The sequence below is a fragment of the Hemiscyllium ocellatum genome, chromosome 25 (assembly GCF_020745735.1).
Source record: "Hemiscyllium ocellatum isolate sHemOce1 chromosome 25, sHemOce1.pat.X.cur, whole genome shotgun sequence".
Lineage (NCBI taxonomy): Eukaryota > Metazoa > Chordata > Chondrichthyes > Orectolobiformes > Hemiscylliidae > Hemiscyllium > Hemiscyllium ocellatum.
In genome coordinates this window covers 15728394-15754979 of record NC_083425.1, presented here as the reverse complement: position 1 = coordinate 15754979, position 26586 = coordinate 15728394, and the positions used below count along the sequence as shown (strand labels likewise).

The following is a 26586-nucleotide window of genomic DNA, read 5'->3' as shown; positions in this document are numbered from 1 at the left end:
AGTGACGCAAGCGCATGTGGTCGAGAGGAGGGGCTGGCCTTGGCTCACTTTGGGGGAAGAAGGAAAAACGGAGCGGCCAGTTGGCTGGCGCCTGCGTATTCGGCTGCGATCTGGCGGCGCCTGCGCTCTTCGCTGGCTGGGGAGGGGGGCGGGGTTGCTGTCTCCCGGCGGAAGTTCACAGGTGAGTGATCGCCTGGTGTGTCAGTTACCGTACCGGAATGCGGGAGCGAAGGGGTTGAAGCGACGACGCCAGATCGGTGAGTTTCACTCAGCTTTCTCGTTTCCCTCCCTTCTTCCTGTAATCGGCGGGGAACAACAGGGTAAAGATTGGGGATCACGGCACCTACTCCCCTTTGCCCAGGCCGGCGTTGCCAAGGGCAATGGGAGTGAGGAGCACCCGTCCCCCCTGGGCACCCAGGGCATGCCCTGCCAGTGGCACAGGGCTGCTGCATTAATCAGGAAGTTCAGCTGCAAATTAAAACTGTCCCTGCTTGCAGGGCGAAATATGCGAAATCACAGGAATATGAGGTGATCTATCAAAGCTGAGGCAATGTGATGGTCAATTGTTTTTATATCCCTCAGTTCCTGCAAATTTGTGCCATGGAGCTGTACCCAATCTTATACTGTTTGACATAAACTTCCCACTCATCCCCAATAACCTGCAGTCTTTCTGCAATCCGTGTTCTTTGGCATTTATTGAGAGTAGGATTTCGTTTAGTTATTAAACCTGTTTTTTTTTCAATTGAACATTACCACAGGTATGTCCTCCGACTAGAATAGTCAGGACTGTGGTGCAAGACTTGGACGTGTGTTTGCAAATTTAAAATCGTTCATATTGTGGTTCTGTGGTCATAGCTCCACAAGTTTACATATATTTAAATATACAGAAATTTACACCAAACAAAAATAAAATTAAAACTGATGATGACAATGACTCGTGGCTATTTAATTGATAAACTTACTGGTTTATAGTTTTGGATTGTGGGTGCCACTGACAATTTTTTTTTTGCCAACCTCTTGTGGCCTGTGGGAGTGTTAGTGGCTGTTTTAGCCTGGTAATTGTTGATTTCCTTCACTGACAGCAGCCTTGGGCTGTCTGGAATGAAACTTGATAACTCTATTCATTTTTGTATTCATTGTTCCCTACCCCTCCTCCCCAATCAGGCAGGTGCACACCAAATATAGAATTAAAATTCAGTACCAATAAATTTTGACAGATCAAAATTAGTCCTAGGAGGGGGCACAAAACAAGCAGTCTTCGATTTCATTGCATGCTGTGGAATGAATCATTAGTACTGTATAATAGGTTGTCCATCGCTTTTATGGTAGTGTCCCAACCTTTGGGTCAGATGTCAGAAGACCTGAGTTCAAGATTCACCTGCTCTAGAGGTGTGTCATAACATGCCTGAACAAGTTGATTTAAAAATATCCATAACGGGCAGTCAGTCAAATATTCTCTGGTCTACAATGCTAACCAAGATAAATTTGAACTCCAGCAGAAATATTGCTATGTTTGAACCAAAAAAAGTGCTGGAAAAACTCAGGTCTGGCAGCATCTGTGGAGAGAAAGCAAATTTAATGTTTCAGATCTAGTGACTCTTCTTCAATTGAGTTCTGATATTTGTTTCTAATTTCCAGCATCCACAGTTTTTTTTATTGTTTAGTGTTTAACCAAACATATCTCTTTCTTGAAGGAGTTCTGCTCTTCTCTTCAACAGGGCTTCTGTTCTAATCTGTTTTGTTCACCATCATTCATTTATTTAAATTTACTAAGCCAGCCTATCCCTTGACATTTTAAGTAAGCTTGATAAGCAGCTCCGCCTGCTGTATGCAATGCAAAACCTGAATTTTAGATAGCTAAGAGAGGTTACACATTGCTTACTGATGTTTAAGTTGGTTCAGGACTTGAATCAAAATCTGCAGCAGAGCAAAATGAAAAACTGATTGAGAGGATTGCATGAGTAGTACTATAATTAGGCTATGATCATTATTTATGTCACTATTGTAAAATATTGTAACTTTAACTCTGCTTCTATGAGGATTCTGAAATGTGAACATTTTTCAATACCTACCAATTATAAAATGATTATGTTGATGAACAACTAATCCTGCCTTTCTCCACCCAGCTTTGGGGTAGATATAAGTGCATATTAACAGTGATTGCCAAATTTCTTGCTAAAGTTTCATCAGTTTTTCTATTGCAGTTTAAATGTCTACTGATATCCATTAGGAAAAAGGTGATTGTAATTCATTTTATAAGAGGGAATTAAAACAAGATTTTGATATGATTGTAATTTAATAGTGCTTAACCAATTGATTTATAGATATTTTCTAATCTTTGAGATCTGCTTTGACATGTTATTACGTACCTGTAGAGCAGGTGGAACTTGAACCCAGGCTTCCTGGCTCAAAGGTAGGGACACTACCAATGTACCACTAAAGCTTCTCCACATACTACATTTAACAGTGCAGCACTCCCTCAACACTGCACTGGAATGTCTGCTTTGATTTTTGTGTCTGGAGTAGGACTTCAATGTAGCATTGAGTGATTCAGAGGCCAGAGTGCTACCAGTAGAGACATAGCTGAGTTGAGGTCCTTGAAGCCTGACTTTGGGGGTAGGGGATGTGTATTATTGCCAAAGGGTTGCCAATTTTTCCACTCATTCACCTGCTTACCAATCCTATCAAATTCTTTGTGTCCTCCACACAACTTGCATTACCACCTATCTTTGTACTTTGGTAGGTTGGTCTCTTTAGATTGTCAATGCAGATTCTAAATAACCCAGTTTCCAGTACTGGTTGCTTTTGCACCCACTATTTGCAATTGGCCAGCTTGAAAATTGTCCAGTTAGCCTGACTTCCTGTTTCCTGTTAGTTAACTGATTCTTAGCCTATATTAATATATCACCCCAAGAGCATGAGCTCTTATGTTAAATAGTAACTTTCTGTGACACCTTTTTTGAATACTTTTTGGAAGTCCAAGTGCCCACCTACTGCTTCCACTTTATCCATCCTACTTGTTGCATCCTGAAAGAACCTTGGTCAATTTTTCAAACACCGTCTCCTTTTCATAAAATGCATAGACTCAACTTGATTAGATTATACTTTTTTAATATGTCCTATTATTTAATAAAAGATTCAAAAAATTGAACGATAGTCTGTTGGCCTATCGTATTTTTGCTTTCTGTCTCCATCCTTACTTAAATAACAACATTATTTTCTATTTACCAAAATACTGGGACCTTTCTAGGATCTAGGGACTTTTGGAAGATTGCAACCTAGGAATCCATTGTCTCTACAGCTACTCTTTTGAGATCCTAGCAACCCGATATTTTGGAACCTCAATGATCCGGCATTCGATTATCGAAATGTCGGATTACCTGACAAGATCGCAAGACCCCGATGCTTGGCTAAACTATGTTATTCGATTATCCTGAATTCAATTAACTGAACAAAATACTCTCCGTCCATGTCCTTTGGATAATCGAGGTTCTGCTGTATTAGTTTGTCGAGTACGTTTTCTCCACTGAAAATTGTTTTAAGTTTCTCCCTTTTGTGCAGATATTCTGCTATTATTAGCACCCTCAACACACATTTGCAAAATGTTTGTTTAACTTCTCTGCTATTCCCTGTATTCCAATTTTAATTCCATACACTCATCCGCTAAGCGATCAATGTTTACTTTGGCTACTCTCTTCCTTTTATGTACTACTTATTGTTTGATTTATTTGATTCTTAATAATTTAATGCTAATCAATCTTTTCCCAGCGTACAATGTTTTTAGTTATAGTTTTGTGGAGTGGCAACTGTGGAATGTAAAGAACTGACAAGTCCTCTGACAAGTATTTTTACAAACTTGTTCCTCCACAGTTAGCTATGACAATTTATTGGTCGGATCCAACCAGAACAAATCCAATTTTTTGCAACCACCGATATAACCCATGACTTTATGCAAAAGTACAGAGTCAGGCCCCAATTCAAAACTACTGACTTCCTTTGCTTTTTGTGAAGACTGGGAATGGCTGCAGATATGTGAACCTTTTACTCAAAGTGGACACCTTTGGCAGGTGACAGACAAACAAATGGATAGAAACATCCGTTTTTGTATTTTTTTTTGCTAGCTCAATGCCATCTAAGTAATTAGGCAAATAGGAGATAGTGACTGCTGCAGAAAATTAGACGTGTAAACCAAACTGGGAGAATCCAGACTGAATAAGCAGGATGATGGAAATTATTTTGGTTCTTTCATAGAACGTGAGCTTCGCTGGTAAAGCCAGCATTTATTGTCCTTGAGAAGGTGATATAGAGCTGCTACCATGAATTGCTCTGGTCCAAATATTAGGGAAGGAGTTCTAAAACTGTAACCCGGTGACAGTGCAGAAATTATAATGTATTTTAATATTATAATGTTATATGACTTGGAGGAGGATTTGCAGGTGATGGTGTGCCAGCAGACCTTATTTTTATCAGTGTTGGATGTTTGGAAATTGCTGTCAAAAAAGCCTTGGCAAGATGCTGCACTATATCTTATAGATGTCTTACATTGCTGCTAGATTTCATTGGTGATGGGTAGGATGCCAGTCAAGCTGGAAGATTAGACCAGGTAAAAACAAGGACTGCAGATGCTGGAAACCAGATTCTAGATTAGAGTGGTGCTGAAAAAGCACAGCAGTTCAGGCAGCATCCGAGGAGCAGGAAAATTAACGTTTCGGGCAAAAGCCCTTCATCCGGAATGTCTATTCCTGATGAAGGGCTTTTGCCCGAAACATCAATTTTCCTGCTCCTCGGATGCTGCCTGAACTGCTGTGCTTTTCCAGCACCACTCTAATCTAGAAGATTAGTAAGTATTGCAAAACCTGCACGTGATCCTAATCAGTCAGGCAGTGTAGGAGTGAACGTTTACAAGAAAAATCTCTATTTGCAGGACAAAGTTAAAAGCACAACATCAGGTTATAGTCCAGTTGGTTTATTTGGAGGCATTGTTTGCAGGAAATGGAGTTTGTCAACTTAGTTTCATCTAAGGAGATTGGTTGCTGCTGATGTTTAATGTATCATTACTGTGAAAGGCTTGATGGAATGCTGCATTATGACGTCTGTTCTTCACTACATAATCATTCCATGAGACCTCTCTCATTGTTTTAATTTATCTGTAGCTAAGGACTATCAAAAGGTTTCTTTTTTCTACGTTTAATCCCATGGTTAGAAGTTTGCAACATTTCATTGAGAAATTAATTAATTGCTTTGAAAATTGTATTCCGTAATTTAAGAATCTGCAGTGAAGTAAGTTACTTTGTGAATGCTTAGCCTTTTTATGTCAATTTAGTGGAGACATCAGTCCCTTGAAAATAAAGTGTTAATGCTTCTCATGATAGTGTGTCTTCTGTTGGAATATTATGCAGTAACACTACTCTTAGTGACTTTCAGGCTATGGTTTCAGTAATGCCTTTTCTCCAGAGTGCTGTCAATCAGTAATATCAAGCAACCATATTGCAAGCTTTTGGTTCAAATCAGGACCCTCAATTGATGACTTTTTTAAAAAGTCTGAATTGGCGTGCAGAAACTGTTGATGCTGGAAATCTGAAATCAGCACAGAAAATAATATGTAGAGGGAGAAAGAGAGTTAATATTTCGGTGAAACATCATGGAAACAAAGCATTAACTCCATTCCTGTCTCCTATGCAGATGCTGCGTAATCTTCTGAGTTTTTCTAACATTTTCTATTTCTATTTGATAAGGCTTACTTTGCTTATATTTTACTACATAATACTAGCAGAATGGTGACAGTGCAGCACCTAAAGATGAAACTAGCTGTAATTTTCTGTCCTATATGTTGTATAATTGAACCAATAGTGTAACCAGTAAATGAATCATTCATTAGTTGGTTTTCTCTGAATAAATATATTTTAGTAAATATGTACAACTGTAAATTCTAAAATTCAATTGATATAAAGATATATCTGTACAATATAGCATATAAAATGCCTTGTGAACAGGGACAGTTAGACTGAAGATTTGCTTATGTGAACTTTGCAAAGTAAGTTTCTGATCAAACTTAAGGTAGAGGGAGAAGCATAGACCTTACAACTAAAGCATTTATTTGGGAAAAGAAATAACATCAATGTAAAGCAAGTTTCAGCTGCTGAAGCTGAAATCCTGCAGGAGTACTGAATAATGGGCTCTTTTATTACTTGTTTTTGGGTAAATGTGGTGTTTGAGAAATCTGTGTCTTATTTGTAGGCAGATGCAGTCTGCTGAAGTGCGTTTTTCAATAAGTTGATACCCCTCTGGCAAACAGCCACATATGGGTTCGATCTGTAGTTAGTTTGTTTAGATCTCAAGGCACTGCTTGTCTAAGCGTATGTGCCTCTGATTCTCAAGCACCTTTAAGTTTTTAGAAACTAAGGTCTTGAGTTTATCAGGAACACATCATCTTAAATACCGTTTTTCATATATTAATCCTCTGATGCCAAGACTAATCAATCTAAGTTGAGTCATGATATCCTGTGGCCCTGAACAGCCATACATAGTAATTATTGTAATATTTCCTTTAATTGCAAATTTATGTAAAACTATCATAAAACTAATTTATCCTAAATAAATGGTGGGGCTTTGGTGAGGTTCTCTTGGGTATCTAATCCTTAAAGTTGTTTCATTTTTCTAATTACACCATAAATTAGAAAACAGAACAAGAATCTGATAAGCTTGGCTTATAAAAGAATGGAAACTTGACACCAGCTCAAAAAGGCAAAGTCTTTTCTGTATGCCAGATCTAAACCCTTTGTGATTGCGAGATAAAATTAAATATTGCAAAGCAATATTTTGATTAAATTATACAATCATTGAATACCATATTTTTACATTAAAGTATTTGAACATATTTTAGTGTTGTCTTCATTGTAAATGCTGGTTAGGGTTATAAGTTACTCCATGTTCTACAGAACTTTTCCTAAATTTACGTGTATAATGGAAACATTTTGAAGTATACTGGGATCTCAGTGTGCTAACACAGGATCACAAAGAATACATTGTGAAAAAGTAGCAGCATAGCAAGTTTTACATGAATTTGAGTTGCAATGATTAAATATTGTTTGTAATCATCAGTTTTCAGAGTGAGGACCAAAGTTAGTTGTTATGGTAATTTTGTTGGACAATTCTGATTTTTGAACAGCAGCACCATACCAGTGCCTTTTGACCTCAACATTTTCCATTCCCTGTTCTTCAGCCCCCAAGCAGAAGTAGAAAGTACATGTCCAGGAATTCTAAAACATTTATGAAAATTTTGTTATCCTTGTTATTCAAAACAATGGAGCACATTAATATTTCCTAATGTAGCCTACAATGAGATCCGTGACTTTAATCACACTTGGAAAAAGTTAAATTTATTGCGGGAACCCCACCCAGTGGAATATGAACTGTATTTATATTGGCATGTTGAAGAAGCAGCTGGACAAGTTTGATAGGTTCTACTCATTGTGCAATTGATGACCTATGTCCTGTTCACGGAAAATTGCGTCAACTATAGCAATCTTTTTTTATGACTGATTTGAGTATTGTAATTAGATTAAAATAATGCCTTTCATAAAGTAGTGACAGTCAATACTGCTCCTTTGGGTCAAAGTGGCAATAGGTACAATCAATAATGAAGGGGACAAAGAGTTGGATGGATGCACAATGGTCCAGATTCTAAAGAATGTTGAATGGGTGTGAGATGTTTGTAGAGCTCCAGGAAGTGATTGAGAGAGGTGGGGCTTGGTCAAATTTAAACACAAGAGTGAGAATATTAAAGTTTAAGGTACTGCAGGTGAGGAAGTCACTGCGCTGGACTGATAGGAAAAAATCTCTAGTTTAATTTTCTGACATGAATGTGGATCCAGAGGCGAACTTGCAGAATATTACAAATCACCCAACACCAGTCCAACTCCAGCATCTCCAAATCATTGCACAATATTGAATGAATTTAAGGAATATTTCAAAGAAACAAGTAGACTTTGTAAGTGACAAAGAATGTCTTGAAGAATAATTACTTCCGATAAAAACCTCCATCAGGTTTCATTGCAAAACTCAGTTTTGAATCTGAAACTTAATAACGTTTTGTTTGAGTGACTGAGCTTCAATTGGTTATTCCACAACTTGTGTAAGCTTAAGGTTTCCAACAGTCTAATGCACGAAAACTTCAAAGATAAATAAAACCATTTACCTAATTATTGGAAATGAAAATAGGGCATCGCTATGATCATTTGAGAATAAATTACTACTTCAAAGAATTCTGTTTATACTTGAAAGGAACAGAAATATATCCTTAGTTCTCCACGAATCAACATTTTTATATGAACAGTCGAAGTAGTAGAAATAGGACAAAATAACTAAAAGCCATTGCACAACATTTATGAATATGATGGCAACATCTCCATATATAGACGAGCCCGTAGGATAGAATCTGTTACACCATTTGGGGAAATTGAATGCTCAGAAGGAAACAAAAGCAACTGACCATATCTCAACAACAACCAGGAGGTAAATGAAGTTGGTCTGATTAGAATGAAATAAGCAACGGAAAGAATTACTGTCATTAGCTTGAGATCTCCATTTTGAATGTGGAACAGGCTAGTTAATTGTTATGAAAAAGTCTTATTTAATATGGAAACGTTGGGAAACCTAAGTGGGTCGACGCCAGTGGATGCTGATCAATGCAATGACTATCCATCTTTAACCCATTTCTAAATGACACTGATCATGGTTCAGAACCAAAGTGGATATAATAGCACCCTGTGACATGAGCCTCAGAGCAATCGATTTTGATATAATCTGGGACCCAATTATGTCAGAAACTGGGATCCAAGTTTGTTATTTTACGAGTATAAATTAGTTTGGGTGAGTAGGTAATTGAGGTAATTGGAGTTGAGGGGACAAATTGTCAATATTTAAGTATAAAGCAATGGGACACTTTTTAATGAAATAATACTTCACATTTAGCGCAAGTATACATCAATTAAGCTGAGATGAAATAAGTATGATCCCAAATGGGTGACAAGCAAATCAAAAATGAAATAGTGGAAAAAGTCACCTCTACAAATCCTTGAGTGAAAAATAAGAAGAGACACACTGGGATGAATATAAAAATATGTAGAAATGTATAAAAAAAACTTGATCATAAGAATTAAGACACTGAAAAAACTGTAAATGTAGAACGAAACAGTAAAAGCTGACAGTTCCACAGTAGCAAGAATGGAAGTAAAAGTTCTAAAAGATGCAATTTGATTTGAATCTGGTAAGTAACTGATAATGAGTATTCTGAATGGACTGCTTTCTCAAGTATTCATTGGAGATGCTATGAATAACAGTTTGCTGAAAAGAGTGTGTCTCAACATACACATTATATATCTTTACATGGAATTTAAATGAAAATATTGAGACTATAATGAAAATTTAGAATATACTGATAATCATTATGATGAACTCAGTTACCACTACGAAAGTGCTAGTAGATTATAATCAGGCTATCACAATGGCCATATTCAAAAAAAGAGTGACAAAACAAATGCATGTAACCTAATAATTTTCCATGCAAAATAACTGAAACTTTTTGCAGGAATGATTTGGAGATTATTGAATGCAATATTCAGGATTATCCAAACAACAACTTAGTAAACAGCTATCCCAACTCACTAGATTTCATTAAATGACAACTTAGGGACTGAGAAAGTATTGCCGTAGAAAGGGGTGAAGGTGTGTAGTTACTTGGAAGTGAGTTACAGGTAGATGAGGTGGTGAAGAAAGCTTGCCTTCATTCATCAGAACATTGAGTATAACAAGATTAGAGTGGTGCTGGAAAGGCACAGCAGTTGAGGCATCATATTGCGGCTGTACAGGACATTGATGGGCCACTTTTAGATTGCTGCGTACAATTCTGGTCACCCTTCTATAGGAAGGATGTTGATAAATTTGAGAGGGTGCAGAAAAGATTGATAAGCATGTTGCTGGGACTGGAGGGGTGGAGTTATAGGAAGAGGCTCAATATGCTGACGCTTTTTACCTGGAGCAATTGAGATTGAGGGGTGTCCTTATCGAGGTTTATAAAATCACAAGGACATGGATAGGGAGTAAAGACAAGGTATTTTTCCTCAGGTGGGAGTCCAAAACTAGATGGCATAGGTTTACGGTGAGAGGGGAAGGATTTAAAAAGGATCTGAGGGGAAACATTTTCATGCAGAGGGTGGTGTGTGTATGGAATGAACTATCAGAGGAAGTTGTGGAGGTGGGTACAATTCCAACATTTGAGAGGTATCTGGATGGGTACATAAACAGGAAGGGTTTAGAAGGATATGGGCCAAATACTGGCAAATGGGACCAGATCATATGTCTAGTCGACGCAGACAATTTGGACCAATAGATCTGTTCCATGGTGTATGACCCAAGACACTATGAATTCCAGTTCACTGCTGTAAACAATACATTTATAATAAAAGTACCTAAAATAACTTAATAGTTTTTCCTCTATATCTTTAAATTTAAAACTCTAGGTACTCAGGGCAAAATTGGTTATGAATGAAAGATTAGAGGAAAGAACTGATCAGTGGGTTAATGTCACAAAGCGGTCAGAGTGAAGTGGTGTCCTCTGCCTGCCCCAGAGTTCAGTTTCATGACCATTATCATTTATATGTGAAATGTACACAAAGGGATGCTATTGTCATTGAAAAGTAATCCAGGTATTGTTCTGAAGACTTATATTCAAATTTTTAAAAAATCTAGTCTTAAATGATGTGCATGAAATAATTGATTATCGTAAAAACCCATCTGGTTCATTTACGTCCTTTAGAGAAGGAAAGTTTAGTTGTATCAATCGCTAATAAATCTCAACAAAGGAATGAAATCAGACAGATTGCCTGGCACCAACTAAGGCACCAGAAATGACGATGCAAACTAAGCCCTGTAATGTCTTCCTTGGCAACATCAGGGGCTGGTACCAAAATTGGCAACTCGCTCATAGATTAGTCTAGCAACAACCTGATATAGCCAAACTCAGGGAATCATAGCTTTACACTCAATGCCCCAGATAACCCCATCACCATCTCCGGATATGTCCTGCCCCACTGGCCAGACAAAAGGTGACAACACTGTGTGATCATTTGGAAAGGAGCAATCATACAGTCATAAAGATGTACAGCACGGAAACAGACCCTTCGGTCCAACTCATCCATGCCGACCATATATCCCAAACCAATCTAGTCTCACCTGCCAGCACCCGGCCCGTATCCCTCCAAACCCTTCCTATTCATATACCTATCCAAATGCCTTTTAAATATTGCAATTGTACTAGCCTCCACCACTTCTTCTGGCAGCTCATTTCATACACTCTGAGTGGAAAAATTGCCCCGTAGGTCTCTTTTATATCTTTCCCCTCTCACCCTAAACCTATGCCCTCTAGTTCTGGACTCCCCAATCCCAGGGAAAAGACTTTGTCTATTTATCCTATCCATGTCCCTCATAATTTTGTAAACCTCTTAAAGGTCACCCCTCAGCCTCCGACGCTCCAGGGAAAACAGCCCTAGCCTATTCAACTTCTCCCTATATCTCAAATCCTCTGACCCTGGCAATATCTTTGCAAATCTTTTTTGAACCCTTTCAAGTTTCACAACATCTTTCTGATAGGAGGAGACCAGAATTGCACACAGTATTCCAACAGTGGCCTAACCAATGTCCTGTACAGCTGCAACATGACCTCCCAACTCCTTTACTCAACACTCTGACCAATAAAAGAAAGCATATCAAATGCCTTCTTCACTATCCTATCTACCTGCGACTCCACTTTGAAGGAGCTATGAACCTGCACTCCAAGGTGTCTTTGTTCAGCAACACTCCCTAGGACTTTGTGTTTGCTGTCCCAACCTCACATTTATCTAAATTAAAGTCCATCTGCCACTTCTCAACCCATTGGCCCATCTGATCAAGATCCTGTTGTGATCTGACGTAACCTTCTTCGCTGTCCACTACACCTCCAACCCGGGAGTTCTCAACATTGACTCTAGACCCCATTACATTTCATGGCATTAGGTCAAGCAAAGGAAAGGAAACATCCTGCTGATTTTCATTGACTATCTCCCCTCTGGTTGGTCAGGATGCAGATTCTTCTCTTAAGTTAGTGACTTCAATGTCCATCACCAAGAACGATATGGCAGTACTAGTATTGATTTAGCTCATCGATACCTTGAGCTGACTGTGAGACCTGGTCTGTGGCAGCTCGCAAAAGACCCAACAAGGGGAAAGGACAGTTAACTTCAACCTTCCATGTCAGTATCAGTAAGAGTGACGACCACACCAAAACTGTGGAGGTAAAGTCCCATCTTCACATAGAGGATATGAGGCATCATGTTAATGTAGCACTATCACCATGCTAAATGGGATAACTTTCAACAAATCAAAACTGTGCATCTATGAGATGTTCCTCAGGGCAGTATCCTTGGCCCAAGTATCTTCAGATGGCCCATCAATGGCCTTCCCTCTTCCATAAGGTCAGAAGTGGGGATGTTTGTGGATGATTGTGCAATGTTCACTATTCATGACTGAAGCAGTCAGTGCTCAAATACGGCAAGACCTTAATAATATTCAGTCTTGGACAGTCAATGGCAAACAACTCTCACGCCACTCAAATGCCAGGCAATGACCAAGTCCGACAAGAGAAAATCTCACTTTCACCCCTTGACATTCAATGACATCACCATTGATGACTCCCTAGTATTCAACATTCTGGAGTTACCATTGATCAGAGCACTGGTTAGCACTATTGCGTCACAGCCTGCGATTCCAACCTTGGGTGAATGTGTTTGAGTTTGCACGTTGTCAGCATGGATTTCTGCCAGGTGCTCCAGTTTCCTCCCACAGTACAAATTGTGCAAGTTAGGGAGATTGGCCATGCTAAATTGCCCCATGGTGTCCAGGGATGTGCAGGTTAGGTGGATTAACCATGGTGAAATGCAGAGTTATGAGGAAGGTTGGGAGGTGGGTCTGGGTGGGATGCTCTTCGGGGGATCAATACAGAGTCGATGAGCTTGTTTTTTGCACTGTAGGGATTCTATGAGAAACTGAACCGGACTGACCATATAAATACTATGGCTACAAGAGCAGGTCAGAGACTGGAAATACTGTGGTAACTTCTCTCCTGATGCCTATCCACCATCTACAAGGCTCATGTCAGGAGTATGAAGGCACTATTCAGGAATGTGATGGATTAATCCCAACCTGGCTAGATGAGTGCAGCTCCAACAACATTCAAGAAGCTTGACATCATCAAGGACAAAACAGACAATTTGGTTGTCACCACATCCACTTCCTCCACCACTAATGTTTAGTAGTATTTGTGTTATCATTTACAAGATACAGTACAGAATTTCAACACCTTAGATAGCACCTTCCAAACCCATGCCCACTGCCCTTTGGAAGGTCACGGTCAACAGATTCATCTGAATACCATTACCTCTGTACTCCCCTCCAAGCTACACTCCATCACTGTTCCTTCAGTGTCACTTAAACTAAGTGCTGGGATTCTCTCATCAAATATCAAAAATGACTTCAACATTTCAAGAAGATAGCTCATCAGCACCTTCTCAAGGGCAGCAAGGGATAGGCAATAAATGCTGACCAGGCAGCAATGCCCACGTTGCATGAAATCAACATAAATTGTGCAAACCACTGAAGTGATGCACTCAATTTTATTTTTGTTGTGCTAAATCAATTACCGTGGGAGAAGGAATAAGTGGAACAAAAAAAGAAGAATGTTTAACTAATCTTATCAATCAAACTTTTGAGAAAATTTGTGAAAGGTCAGAGCTAAAACTCAAGACAACGTTTCCATTTAAGTAGATTTTTTTGGGCTTTGCTTCTATTTCAAAAAAACTTTGAAGCTTTTTAGGTTATTTGTAAGTCACTGAAGAGTTGCTTCTCTTTGGGTAAACATTATGTTTCGTTGTTGACTTGCTTTAAGTGGTAAAGATCTGCACTTTGTGGTGTTGAGTCATGCTAATTATTGTACAAGTAGTATATTAACATTGAAGTTACAATAATTATCAAATCAAAGTCATCTGTTTTTGCTTGATACCATACATGTGAAGAAATGATATAGAATTATCACCTTTTATAACCATTATGCAGAAATTCTTTGTACTTTTGATTGTCTTTCATTATGTGATTAAGAAGTTTTTCTGAATTTTGCTTAACCTTATTTTTCCTTCATACAGGTTTCTGCTTCTGCTCTAGCTTCATGTCGGTATATCTATATGGTTTATCCAATGGAAATGATTCTATGAACTCCCTTCACATATCCATTGGTGGTCTTCCGGTTATAGCGTCCATGACAAATTCAAGAGATTCACGTTTTCACCTGAAATGGAAGACTATACTTGCAGCAATCATAGTTCTTTTCATATTCTACATGCTGTATTTTCACAAAGGTTCCCCAAATAGCCCTTATCCACGAAATACCCACAACTGGCCGATTGATAATTTTCCAAAGGACAGATACAATGACACGTACCCACTTTCACCCCCACAGAAGACCCTGGAAGGCATCCGATACCGTATTGGGCTGATTGCTGACCTTGACACTAACTCAAAGAAGAAATTGAACAGTGACACTTGGTTTAGTTACTTAAAGAAAGGCTACTTGATATTATCAAACAGTGGTGACAAAGTAACTCTCGAATGGGACAAAAATGAATCCATTCTCAAAACACATTTGTCAGAAAAAGGACGTGGCATGGAATTGTCGGAACTCATAGCATTTAATGGAAAGCTTTACACTGTGGATGATAGGACAGGTGTCGTATATGATATTGATGGTGATAAGGCAGTCCCTTGGGTAATTCTATCAGATGGAGATGGAACTGTTGAGAAAGGTACCAAAGTAATTTATTTTATCAATAATTTGCACTAATAATTTCTGCTAGTCTTATGGATTGTTATAATTTGTCAATTGCTATGAATCTCACTTAACATGGAGTCTTAACAAACATATTGAGATATGATGGTGGAGAAATGAAGAACTTACTGCTGTACTATTTAACATAGGTTTTTATTTCCTGTGTGTTGAACTAAAATTATTGACAGTTTAGTTCCTTCTGAGAGGATGGGAAGATGATCTGGTCCCAGTTTATTGACATTGCCGATACAACTAGCCCTGGACTTTGAAATGTTACCATGAGTGTATGGAGGTGCTTTTTTTTTCCTCTCATACTCTGGTTGTCTCCTAGAATTACTTCCACAACATATTGAAGTTGTATACATACCATTGGGACCAAAATTATTTCTCATACAACATGAAAGTAATATGGAGGAAAGAGGAGTTATTCCTCCTTGGGTATTTTAATATACCACTGTTAGAGGTAGATCGGTTAAAAATATTGAAAGAAAATCTGCAGTTGTGTAACAATAATACTGTGGGATCAGTGGTGGGAGCTTCAAGGATTGCAGAACTCCACAGCTGCTTCAGGCAGATAACATGAGTGTATCTTCGAACTCAGGATACCACCCCTGGATAATAGAAGTTATATTTTTAATTAAATTCTGTTTTACTGAATTATCTCAGTGCAGCCATGTATATATCTTAAACAAAAACAGAATATTCACAAGAATCTGTAAAGCAAAGGAGTTAGCTGATGCTTCAGATGTATACTCTTAATCCAGAACATTACTTGTGGAGTACCTTTGCTATGATTCTACATTTGTTCTGCTGTTCCTTAAGGTTTCAAAGCTGAATGGTTGGCAGTAAAAGACGAGCACCTTTATGTGGGTGGACTCGGTAAGGAATGGACTACCACCACAGGAGAGGTAGTCAATGAAAATCCAGAGTGGGTGAAAGTTATTGGTTACAAAGGTGATGTAAATCATGAAAATTGGGTGTCTCACTACAATGCACTCCGCACAGCTGCTGGAATTAAAGCCCCAGGTAAGAAACGTCTGAAGTAAGAAAAATGAATAACTGCTTTTACATGAGGAAAATTTCTATTATCGATAAATATCCATTTCCTCTTTCTCCATGTGTAAATATTTGGTCCCTAATCAGCCCTACTCTATCCCTTTTACCACCGTTTTACCATTTGTGTCTGTTGAAGACTTTAGGATTCCCCGTTACATTAGCTGCCATTCTTTTTCTGTATTTACTCTTTGTGTTTCTTATTTGCTTTTTCAATTGCTTTCTGAGAACTTTGTATTCAGTTTGGATCAGTTGTATTTTTTTACCTGACAGCTGTCATTTGCATATTTTTTTCCTCAGCTTAATTTCTATCTCCTCTTTATCCAGGGAGCTCTGGATTAGGTTGCTTTGCATGATCATTTGAGGAAATGTAGTTGGAATAGAATCACAAAGATGTACAGCATGGAAACAGATCCTGCGGTCCAACTCGTCCATGCTGACCAGATATCCCAACCCAATCTAGTCCCTGAACTATCTCTGAAGATAGCTCATTGTTCACTGGCAATAGTCTCTGCAGTCCAGCTCCATTTTGGCTCTGTTGAGATCATCTCCTCCCCCTGTAAATACTTCCATATGCTGGATTGTTCAACTTTATAATATAATGATTAGTATTTACTAAATGTTCCTTTTTGAAAGCTTCCTTTAAAACCTATTATTATTCCAAGGCTCTCAAAGTCAGGAGGAAAAGTAAGTGTAAAAATGTGATGATTTATTGTTCACGTCTTTATTTTCCAAAAAATCTTAGTTACATTTCATTTTTTTTTGTAATATTGTCAAACTTCTATTTCACCACATTGATAGAAATTTTCACTGGAGCCCTCAAGATTATAACTTCCATCTTTAGATCTCTGGCATCCTAGGTTGCCAGGGCTACTGGTTTTCATCACAGCAATTTGTTTTGTTTGATGAAATATTAGTAAATCCTATCACTAACAACACATTACCTCTCTTTGATTGTACTTCAGAATCAGATTATGATTTTCGCAAATTATAACATTCACTGCAGTTTGTTTTGTCAAGTAAAGCCATTGGCATTACTTGCCTTGGAATTATTGTCACATATACTTTGAAAACTAAATGCCTTGGCTTTACTGTTTCATACTGAAATGTGCAATTTAAAGTTGTATGATACAATACTCCTGGAACTGGTTAATACAGTTAACAGAAGAGGATAACCAACTCGTAATTGTATCAATTAGTTGATTGACCACTTTGAAATTACACCAGTGAACTGAATAAGTGAAAACAATTTGTTTTACTGATTACTACATTACTTTAAATAGCTTCAACTATTGCAATTAAGAGCCAACAACTAATACTGGTGGTGGTTATCACCTTTCATGTTGTCAAATGCACCTTGTCAATGCCATTCATTTGTGATCATGTTGTATATTCATCAGGGAAGGGTATGCTACAGGAGCAGATTAACGCCATAGTTTTAATTTAAACTATCAAAATTATAGCTTCAGACCATCTCCAAAGGGTCACTTACACTATACTTGATGCTGCCTTTGTCACCAGCATTACATATCCACAGCATTCCAAATAAACACTATTAATTAGAATTACAATGTAATTTATGTTTTTTTTTCCTTTGGCTAACCAAGATTTGAAAATAGAATTCTTGGTAGTTTTGTTATTTTTGGGCTATTATCACATATCTGAAGTCACGAGAGTGCTTTCAAAAAACTGGTTGCCTTATAGCATGATACCTTTGCTTTTTAAGAGTTCCATGTGCCATCTTATTAATAAGAGAAACATTTTTATTTACCATGTCAAGTACAGTTCAGCAAGTTCTTTATGGGAGTCATGGAGACGTACAGCATGGAAACAGACCCTTTGGTCCAACTTATCCACGCCACCCACACATCCCAATTTGACCGAGTCCCATTTGCCAGCATTTGGCCACATCCCTCTAAACCATTCCTATTCATATTCCCATCCAGATTCCTTTTAAATGTTGTAATTGTACCAACCTCCACCACTTTCTCTGGCAGCTCATTCCATACACGCACCATTTTCTGTGTGAATTTGTTGCCCTTTAAGTCCCTTTTAAATCTTTCCCCTCTCACGTTAAACCCATGCCCTCTTTATTTTTGGACTCCCTTACCCTGGGGAAAATCCTTACCTAGTCACCCTTTCCATTCCTGTTATGATTTTATAAACCTCCATAAGGCCATCCTTCAGCCTCTAATGCACCGGGAAAAGAATCCCAGGCTATTCAGCCTCTCTTCCAACTCAAACATTCCAATGTCAGGAACATCCTTGTAAATCTTTTCTGATTCCTTTCAAGTTTCACAACATGTTTCCTGTGGCAGGGAGATTGCTTGAATATTATTAAGTATTTGTGATATGGAAATGCCGGTGTTGGATTGGGGTATACATAGGTAAAAATCACACAACGCCAGGTTGTAGTCCAACAGGTTTAATTGGAAGCACTAGCTTTTGGAGTGCTGTTCCTTCATCAGCAGCGCTCTGAAAGCTAGTGCTTACAATTAAACCTGTTGGACTATAACCTGGTGTTATGTGATTTTTTAACTAAGTATTTTTGATATGAATTACCATGTCTGAAAATTAAACCTTTGTGTTATTACTTAGGATACCTCATTCATGAATCTGCGGCCTGGAGTGATCGACTGCAGCGCTGGTTCTTCCTGCCACGGCGAGCAAGCAGTGAGCGATACAATGAAAAAGACGATGAGCACAAAGGAACAAATCTCATTCTTAAATGTACTCAAGATTTTAAGGAGATCTTGGTGAGCAAGATTGGAGTGGTTAATCCGACTCATGGATTCTCTTCCTTTAAGTTTATTCCAGATACAGACGATCAAATCATTGTGTCGCTGAAATCGGAGGAAGATAATGGGAAAATAGCAACTTATATAATGGCTTTTACTTTAGACGGACGCTTTCTTTTAGATGAAACAAAAGTTGGGGATATAAAATACGAAGGGATAGAATTTATATAAGTCATGTCACGGTCAATGCACAGACCTGAATTTAAGTACTACTGTTTTCAAGAATTTTTAGAAGGGCAGATTCCCAAATTGGTATATCACTTAAAATGGTTCTTCGTTGCCATTAATCTGAAGTAGTGTTTTTTTTGTAATACCCTCTTCTATGTTTACATGTCAAAAACTGAATACAAGGTATTGCAAGAATCTCACTTTCCTCTGCTTTTTTCTTCAAAAGCTAATTTTGCTGGAATTGCTGAACATTTACTTGGGATGTTGATTCATGCTTATGTGGTGTAAAGTCTGCAATCAATCAAGAAAATGTGCATGTCTTTTTTTTAAATTAAATCAATACTGGTTCAGTTTGTGAACTTGTTGACTTTGTAATTACTGAATTTGCATAGCTTAGAACTTGACAGTTGGAAACTGGCCATCTCACAGCGATAGGATATTCAAGTCATTACCAGGAAAGAATTTGGTCGACATCACTGATTTTTTAAAAAAGATATCTCAAACTCGACTGGCACAAGTGGTCTTTAAGCATCAATTAATTGTGCTGCATGCGTGAGTACTTCTTCCTCAGAGGTGCAATTGTAGAGCTTTGTTTTGAGGGAACAGACAATTGCCAAGGACTGTGGTGTGCAATTCCTGCTGGGTTGCTCTGGTTTTTCTGGCTCAATTCATTAAAAATTGGACAAACTTGTGCAAAGGATTGCTGAACTTCAAGCAAAAGTTGCATTCAGCATGAATTGAATTTCCATGACTTTGCCCTGACTAAAGTAAATCGCATTGGAAGCCATCCCTGACCACAAAGCTGGTATGAGTCCAGGTTCAAATTAATCACAGTGACAAGTTTCTGTGAACTGTGTCCATTTTCAGCCCTGTGAGGAAGCCGTATAAAACATTTATTTTCTCGGCACGGGGTAGTAATGTACATGATTATAAAAAGATTTTAAAGATTAAATTGTTAATTTTCTAGAGTGTGCCAATGAAGCTGGTATATGGATCTGACTAGGTTTTTTTTAAGCCATTTTCATCTACTACAATGTGTTTTATTTACAGATGGTGAAGTAAAAATGTATTTAAAATGTTTTTTTGTGATGAGGACATTTTCAATCATGTTAATCAAACTGCACTAGGTTACTACTCCGATATATAAAGGATTTGTTTAAAATGCAAGGTTATATTTTTGATTTTGCAACAAAGGAGTGGACACTTGAACTTAGCTTCACTTTGGAAAATAATGCAATTTTGAGTGAAATTTGCATCTGGATTATTGATTATACACACAGTGTAAACCATATCCATGTAGAATCATCTTTTGCATATCTTTTGGGAAAAGATTAATCACCATGGGGCAGAAAAAGGCACATAGAAACTAGATTTTTAAAAGAAATTCTGATGTCTGGTATCATCTGCAGGTTGTTCTAGTGCTAAATTGGAAGTAGTGGAAGAAGAATGTACTAAGGACAATAAAATAAGCATTTAGTCAATGACATCACTCAAATGTATAGACAATACTTCTGAAAATCATGGATATCTAAAACCTTCAACAGAACTGCAACGGCTTCAAGATTTTGTACGTTGTTCATTTAACCAGGAAGCTTGCAAAGGATTTTGCCTTTGTAACTCCTTGTCCCATAATCCAGAATTTACATGGAGTTGTTGGAGATTAGTTTTGGTCTAGTTAAGTAATTACACCAGATATATGATCTGTAGTGTACCAGTTCCATTCACGAGAAACAAGATTGAATCTTACTTCTGTATCTTGACTTCCATATCTTTTGAAATTTACTTTCCTGCTCCATTTTCATTTTCACCTTTGTGATCTGGATAATGGTTTTGGTCATAGGAAATTAAATCTTATGTCTTTAATATTGTAAATAATTTATTTTAAAATACTTATTTATTATAGAGTTATAGAGATATACAGCACGGAAACAGACCCTTCGATCCAACTCGTCCATGCCGACCAGATATCCCAACCTAATCTAGTCCCGTTTGCCAGCACGTGGCCCATATCTCTTTTTAAACCCTTCCTATTCATATATCCATCCAGATTCCTTTTAAATGTTGTAATTGTATCAGCCTCCACCACTTCTTCTGGCAGCTCATTCCTGACACGCATCACGCTCTGGGTGAAAACGTTGCCCCTTAGGTCCCTTTTATATCTTTTCCCTTTCACCCTAAACCTATGTTCTCTAGTTCTGGACTCCCTAACCCCAGGGAAAATACTTTGTCTATTTATCCTACCAATGCCCCTCATTATTTTATAAGCCTCTATGAGGTCACCCCTCAGCCTTCGACGCTCCAGGAAAAACAGCCCCACCTATTCAGCCTCTCCGTATAGCTCAAATCCTCCAACCCTAGCAACATCCTTGTAAATCTTTTCTGAACCCTTTCAAGTTTCACAACATCTTTCCGATAGGAAGGAGACCAGAATTGCATGCAATATTCCAACAGTGGCCTAACCAATGTCCTATACACCTGCAACATGACCTCCCAACTCTGCCACTCAATGCTCTGACCAATAAAGGAAAGCATACCAAACACCACCTTCACTATCCTATCTACCTGCAACTCTGTGCTGCTGTGGCTTAGTTGGTTAAAACACCTCCCTGGTAAACAGGAGATCCTTAGTTCTGTTCCCTGTGACACCTGTCTCTGTCAAGCTCATTTGAACTTCTCAAGGAGTTATGAACCTGCATTCCAAGGTCTCTTTGTTCAGCAACACTCCCTAGGATCTTACCATTAAGTGGATAGATCCTGCTAAGATTTGCTTTCCCAAAATGCAGCACCTCGCATTTATCTAAATTAAACTCCATCTGCCACTCCTCAGCCCATTGGCCCATCTGATCAAGATCCTGTTGTAATCTGAGGTAATCTTCTTTGCTGTCTGCTACACCTCCAAATTTGGTGTCATCTGCATACTTATTAACAATACCTCCTATGTCCACATCCAAATCATTTATGTAAATGATGAAAAGTAGTGGACTCAGCACTGATCCACTGGTCACAGGCCTCCAATCAGAAAAACAACCCTCCACCACCACCCTCTGTCTTCTACCTTTGAGCCAGTTCTGTATCCAAATGGCTAGTTCTCCCTGTATTCCATGAGATCTAACCTTGCTAACCAGTCTTCCATGGGGAACCTTGTCAAATGCCTTACTGAAGTCCATATATTGTTGCTTTTCTTGATTTAGTTTGAATAGCCTGTAATTACAGGCAGACCAAGCAACTTCTGTTGTCTGGGTTATTCCTTTTTACAGTCTTTCATGTACTTGTAGAGAACCGAAAAGATATACTGGTTGGTGTGTTTGTCTTTTGCAAGTACCATATGGTGTTAGAAGCTTGAACATTCATCTACTGTACTGAGCATAGTTATGCCAGAATCTTACAGAACACAGAGGTCATTCAGCCATTATTCCTCTGTCAGCCGATCAACAGAACTATTATTCTCTTAAACCATAGCCTTACATAGTCATTTTCAAGAATATATGCAATCCTATCTTTTAAGTTTATTGAATTTGCTTCTGATTGTGCATTTCAGATCAGAAGCTGCTGCATCAAAAAAAAATCTCATCTTTCTTTTGTCTATTGTAACCACACACTACTGACTAATTGAAAATGTTTCTCCTTCCTTACTGGAAACAATGATAATTTTGAACACTCTCTTAAAACTCTCTTTGAAAGAGAAAAACTAAAAATACAGATGCTAGAAATCCCAAATTAAAATTCAAAAGTAGTGCTCTTTTTAATCTCCTTTCTTCTAAGGATAACTATTCCAGATTTGGAATGATTCTGTTTATTATAGAATCACCTACTAAAATGAGCATAGTACTATTAGTGACTGTGGTGCTAGACTAGTTGTCCAGCTGCATGACCTACACAGAATCCTGCTTACAATTTCTGAGCAGTCCTATAAGGGCTGGTGGTTAGGCTGCTTGCTACAACTGGGTAGAGATTTAACTATCTAGGATCCCCCATTATAACGGGGTAGCAAGCAGCCTAACCAACAGCCCTTACAGGACTGCTCAGAAAATGTTCTCCTGGATGAACAAAAACAAAATTAAAAAGTTGTCAGCCTTTCGAAGGAACTAGTCTACCCTGCCAGGCTCTGGCAACCAGCCTGTTTTGGTGCGAGCTAATTTCCCATGTTCCCTGAGGGGTGCTATCAGCTGGTCGCTGCAGAGTGCACACTGTGCCTTTCCTTTTAAGTGGCTTGTGCTTCCTACTGACGAGAACAATAGCCTTGCAGCACTTCTCGTTAAGATTATTCTTCATGATTCGACTAAACATCCCTTTGGGCATCAAAAAGTACCTGTCCTGATTCAGTTTGTAAAATGTACAGTTTCGTAGTGTTGTCAGAGCAAACCCCTAATAATAACAGCTCATCTATACCTTTTTAAAGGAATGAAATGTCCCATGACATTTCACAAAAGCGTTACAAAGTATAACATCCAGCCATTAACAGAAAATATTAAATCAGATGACCAAAGTGCTCAGTCAAAGAGAGAGGTTTTACAGTTTGACTTAAGAAAACTGAGGCAGCGACGCAGAGACGTGGAGGGAGTAAAATCCAGAGTTTGGGGCCCATGCATTGTTGCCCTTAGTAGCAGAAGAGCATCTAGCATGTACTCCTCCATCTGACAATATATCCACAGCTAAGAATTAACTATTTAGCTCTCTTTAGATTGCTACATAATCCAGCATGAGAGTACCAATTACTGACCAAATCAAAATTTGTTAACAGCAGGATTACAGCCTAGGACTGACCTAACTATGACTCTGCTCCTACCAAAGCTTCCAAGGATTGTCATATTACCTAAATTGTAAGGATGTATACATGCCATCGTAACACTGTGAAATTTTGTCCGAGTGGGTAGTATTCTAAATTAGAAACACCCACTGCTCCAGCATTAAAACCCAAGTTATCTCAATTCTGGGGCCTCATTTAAATTCCACTGGCTCATCCAGGTGGATAGTCAGCACGGAGCAGACAAGATCTGCCTGGAAGGAACTTGGTGACTCGTGACAATTTGGATGACTTTGAGGCCCATTATTGTCCGATTGCCAGCTCTTGTCATAACAAATATGGTTAAAGTCAGCCCTGTTTTTGCAGTGATTTTTGTCAGTGATTTGGATTCTGATGATTTTCAGAATCCATATATATTACAATAATTTAATCGTAATGCGTGGCATTAAACAGGTTACACCTGTTAATGATATCAATGTAATATTAGAAAAGTTAATCTGTACTGTTCCTTGTGAGTTCTAAGTCAGTACATCATTGGTAGATCTATTGCATTGTGTTGTCTTGGTGACAGCAGAAAACCCATACCCAAAACCTCTCCAAAGTGTCTGACGATGTCATTGCACGTTGCTGTACTTTTCTCTACTGAGGTGTGTTTACAGTGACTCATTAAGGATGCAGTAAATTTGACAATAGCATTAAATGGGCAATGAAGAATTTTGACTCATTTTACACCCAGCTATATTTTCTTCTCTGTTTCTTTTGATAGCTTTCAATAGCTTTCTTTGTTGACTTTTGGATAAATAAAACTTATGAAGACAGCACTTGCTATTTATGACAGTCATATGCATCCTTGATTACTTTTCTATCCAGACAGGCAGAACAAGTTCAATTTGACCTTGTTGAATCAAGTTAAGACTTAAGCAATCAAAAGTCAATTTAATAACAGATTTGTTTCTAAACAATCACTTGAATAAGTATTTTCAAACAGCAAACAACCTTTACCTGTGGGAACTTATAGAGAAAGACCAGTAACCTATACACAGGCTCTCTACAGTGTGGAAACAGGCCCTTCATCCCAACGAGCCCACACTAGCCTTCCAAAGTGCATCCCACACAGACCCATCCTCCTACCCTGTAACTCTGCATTTCTCATGGCTAACACACCTAACCTACAAAATCCCTGAACAGTATGGGTAATCTACCTAAGTTGCACATCTTTGGACTGTGGGAAGAAACTGGAGCACACACACAACTGGAAATCCACACAAACACACAGGGAGAAGGTGCAAACTCAACACAATCATCTGAGGGTGGAATCAAACCCAGATCCCTAGCACTGTGAGGCAGCAGTGCGAGCCATTGAGTCACCGTGCCACATTATATTAGGAACTGAGGCCTGAAGACTTTTTCCACAGTGTCACGAGTAAGATTCGTTCAGAGGTTCTGGGTTCCAGTGTTTAAGGACAAGATCCCTGACTGACATTTCAGTGCATAGCAGAAGAAGTGCTGCCCTTTTGCAGATGCTGTCTTTTGGGTGATCCTTTAAACCAAAGTTGAAAGCAGCTCTCTGTTCTGGAGGATGTAAATGAAACCATGGCACAGTGCAAAAGGAAGTTGTAGCTGATTTCTTAGCCAAATTTATCCTTCAATTAAAGTCACAAAAAATATATCACAATATTACACTCTTTTCTGTGGGAATGTGTGTAAACTGGCTGTTACATTTCATACATTATTGAGATATCCAGCCAGTAATCAGAAGTGACATGAACAAGTCTATTTTTCCTTGTATAATTTTTGTCTTAAGTATCTTGACTCAACTGAATTTTCTTTGCTGTTTTGCACCTATCTCTTTATGCATCACACTGTCAATTTGGCTGAATATTAAGATCCCAACCAATCAGTTATGTAATTAATGCCCCTTGTTAGATTTTTGGAAATTAAGTTTTTTGGATAGAGTATCTCTGCTTAATTTTTAATGGCGTTATATTAACAGCTGTCGGTAACTTTGGTATCACAATTCGGGACCCAATTAGGCAGTAGGATTGAACAAACGGTGCACGAACATGGGTACCTTAACATTCAGTATATTAGGTAAAGCTTATGCAGTGTTCATAAGTGCATTTTGGTGTATTTTATGTTGGACATGATTGCAGAATTTTCTCAAACTTGTATTAATTGCAGTAACTGTTTCTATTAAATGGCATTTTTCATGTGTTAAAACAGCTCAAATTCATAAATGGAGTGTTTTTACTTATAAAATCAGCTCTTTTGATGTTTATAATTGCCATGAAGTACAAGGTCTGAACCAAGATGTTTGGAATTGTCACAGTCAGTGTAGTACTATGTTCTCAAGCTGTGTTAAAATTTGATTCGCTGCTTTCACGTGGGATGTATCTGTAAGTCACGTGCCAGTTCCATTGGTCAGGTTCCGTATCAAAAGGCTAACTTCAAATACCAGTAAAATCTTACACTGTCTTCATATTTTTGATACTGGCTCTAAATCTGTCCATTCCCTTTAATGAAAATCAATAAAATGTGAACAACACCATAATATTAATAAATAATGTGTGTATTAAGTGTGCATTTGTTTTGAGTTGATACTATTTAATTAAAGATGATTAACAAAATCCTAAGTTGGCTTCATGAAATTGGACTTTTTCCCTCCAAAGAAGTGGCAGGGAAGGTGACAGGTAAGGCAAAAAATTGAGCAGCTGACACTAGGAAGGTTCCTGACACTTGAGGAATTAAGTTCTGAGTGGGTAGGCCCATGACCTACTTCCCAACCTTTTATCAATTCAGCATCTTTCACAAGTCGATAAATGACCACATCAGAGCCTTGGCAAAAGCACCAGCCCAATTAACTTTGTTGCCAAAAGGTGAGAAAAGTGGTAGCCTTCCCTAGTTTTAACTGA

The 26586-nt window shown here is 38.3% G+C and overlaps 1 protein-coding gene across 1 annotated transcript; it reads left to right on the top strand.

The window, feature by feature from the left end:
• Positions 1-161: 161 nt before the first annotated feature.
• Positions 162-26238, top strand: cant1a (calcium activated nucleotidase 1a). Its single transcript, XM_060844862.1, has 4 exons — positions 162-257; positions 14232-14888; positions 15734-15937; positions 18563-26238. The coding sequence occupies exons 2-4, from the start codon at positions 14255-14257 to the stop codon at positions 18931-18933; spliced, it is 1209 nt and encodes a 402-aa protein (XP_060700845.1). The 5' UTR covers positions 162-257; positions 14232-14254; the 3' UTR covers positions 18934-26238.
• The last annotated feature ends 348 nt before the right edge of the window (positions 26239-26586 follow it).

Coding starts and splice junctions, on each gene's coding strand:
- cant1a (XM_060844862.1), top strand. CDS start 14,255: ATGTCGGTATATCTATATGGTTTATCCAATGGAAATGATTCTATGAAC. Junction 14,889..15,733: donor AGATGGAACTGTTGAGAAAG/GTACCAAAGTAA, acceptor CTGTTCCTTAAG/GTTTCAAAGCTGAATGGTTG. Junction 15,938..18,562: donor TGCTGGAATTAAAGCCCCAG/GTAAGAAACGTC, acceptor GTTATTACTTAG/GATACCTCATTCATGAATCT.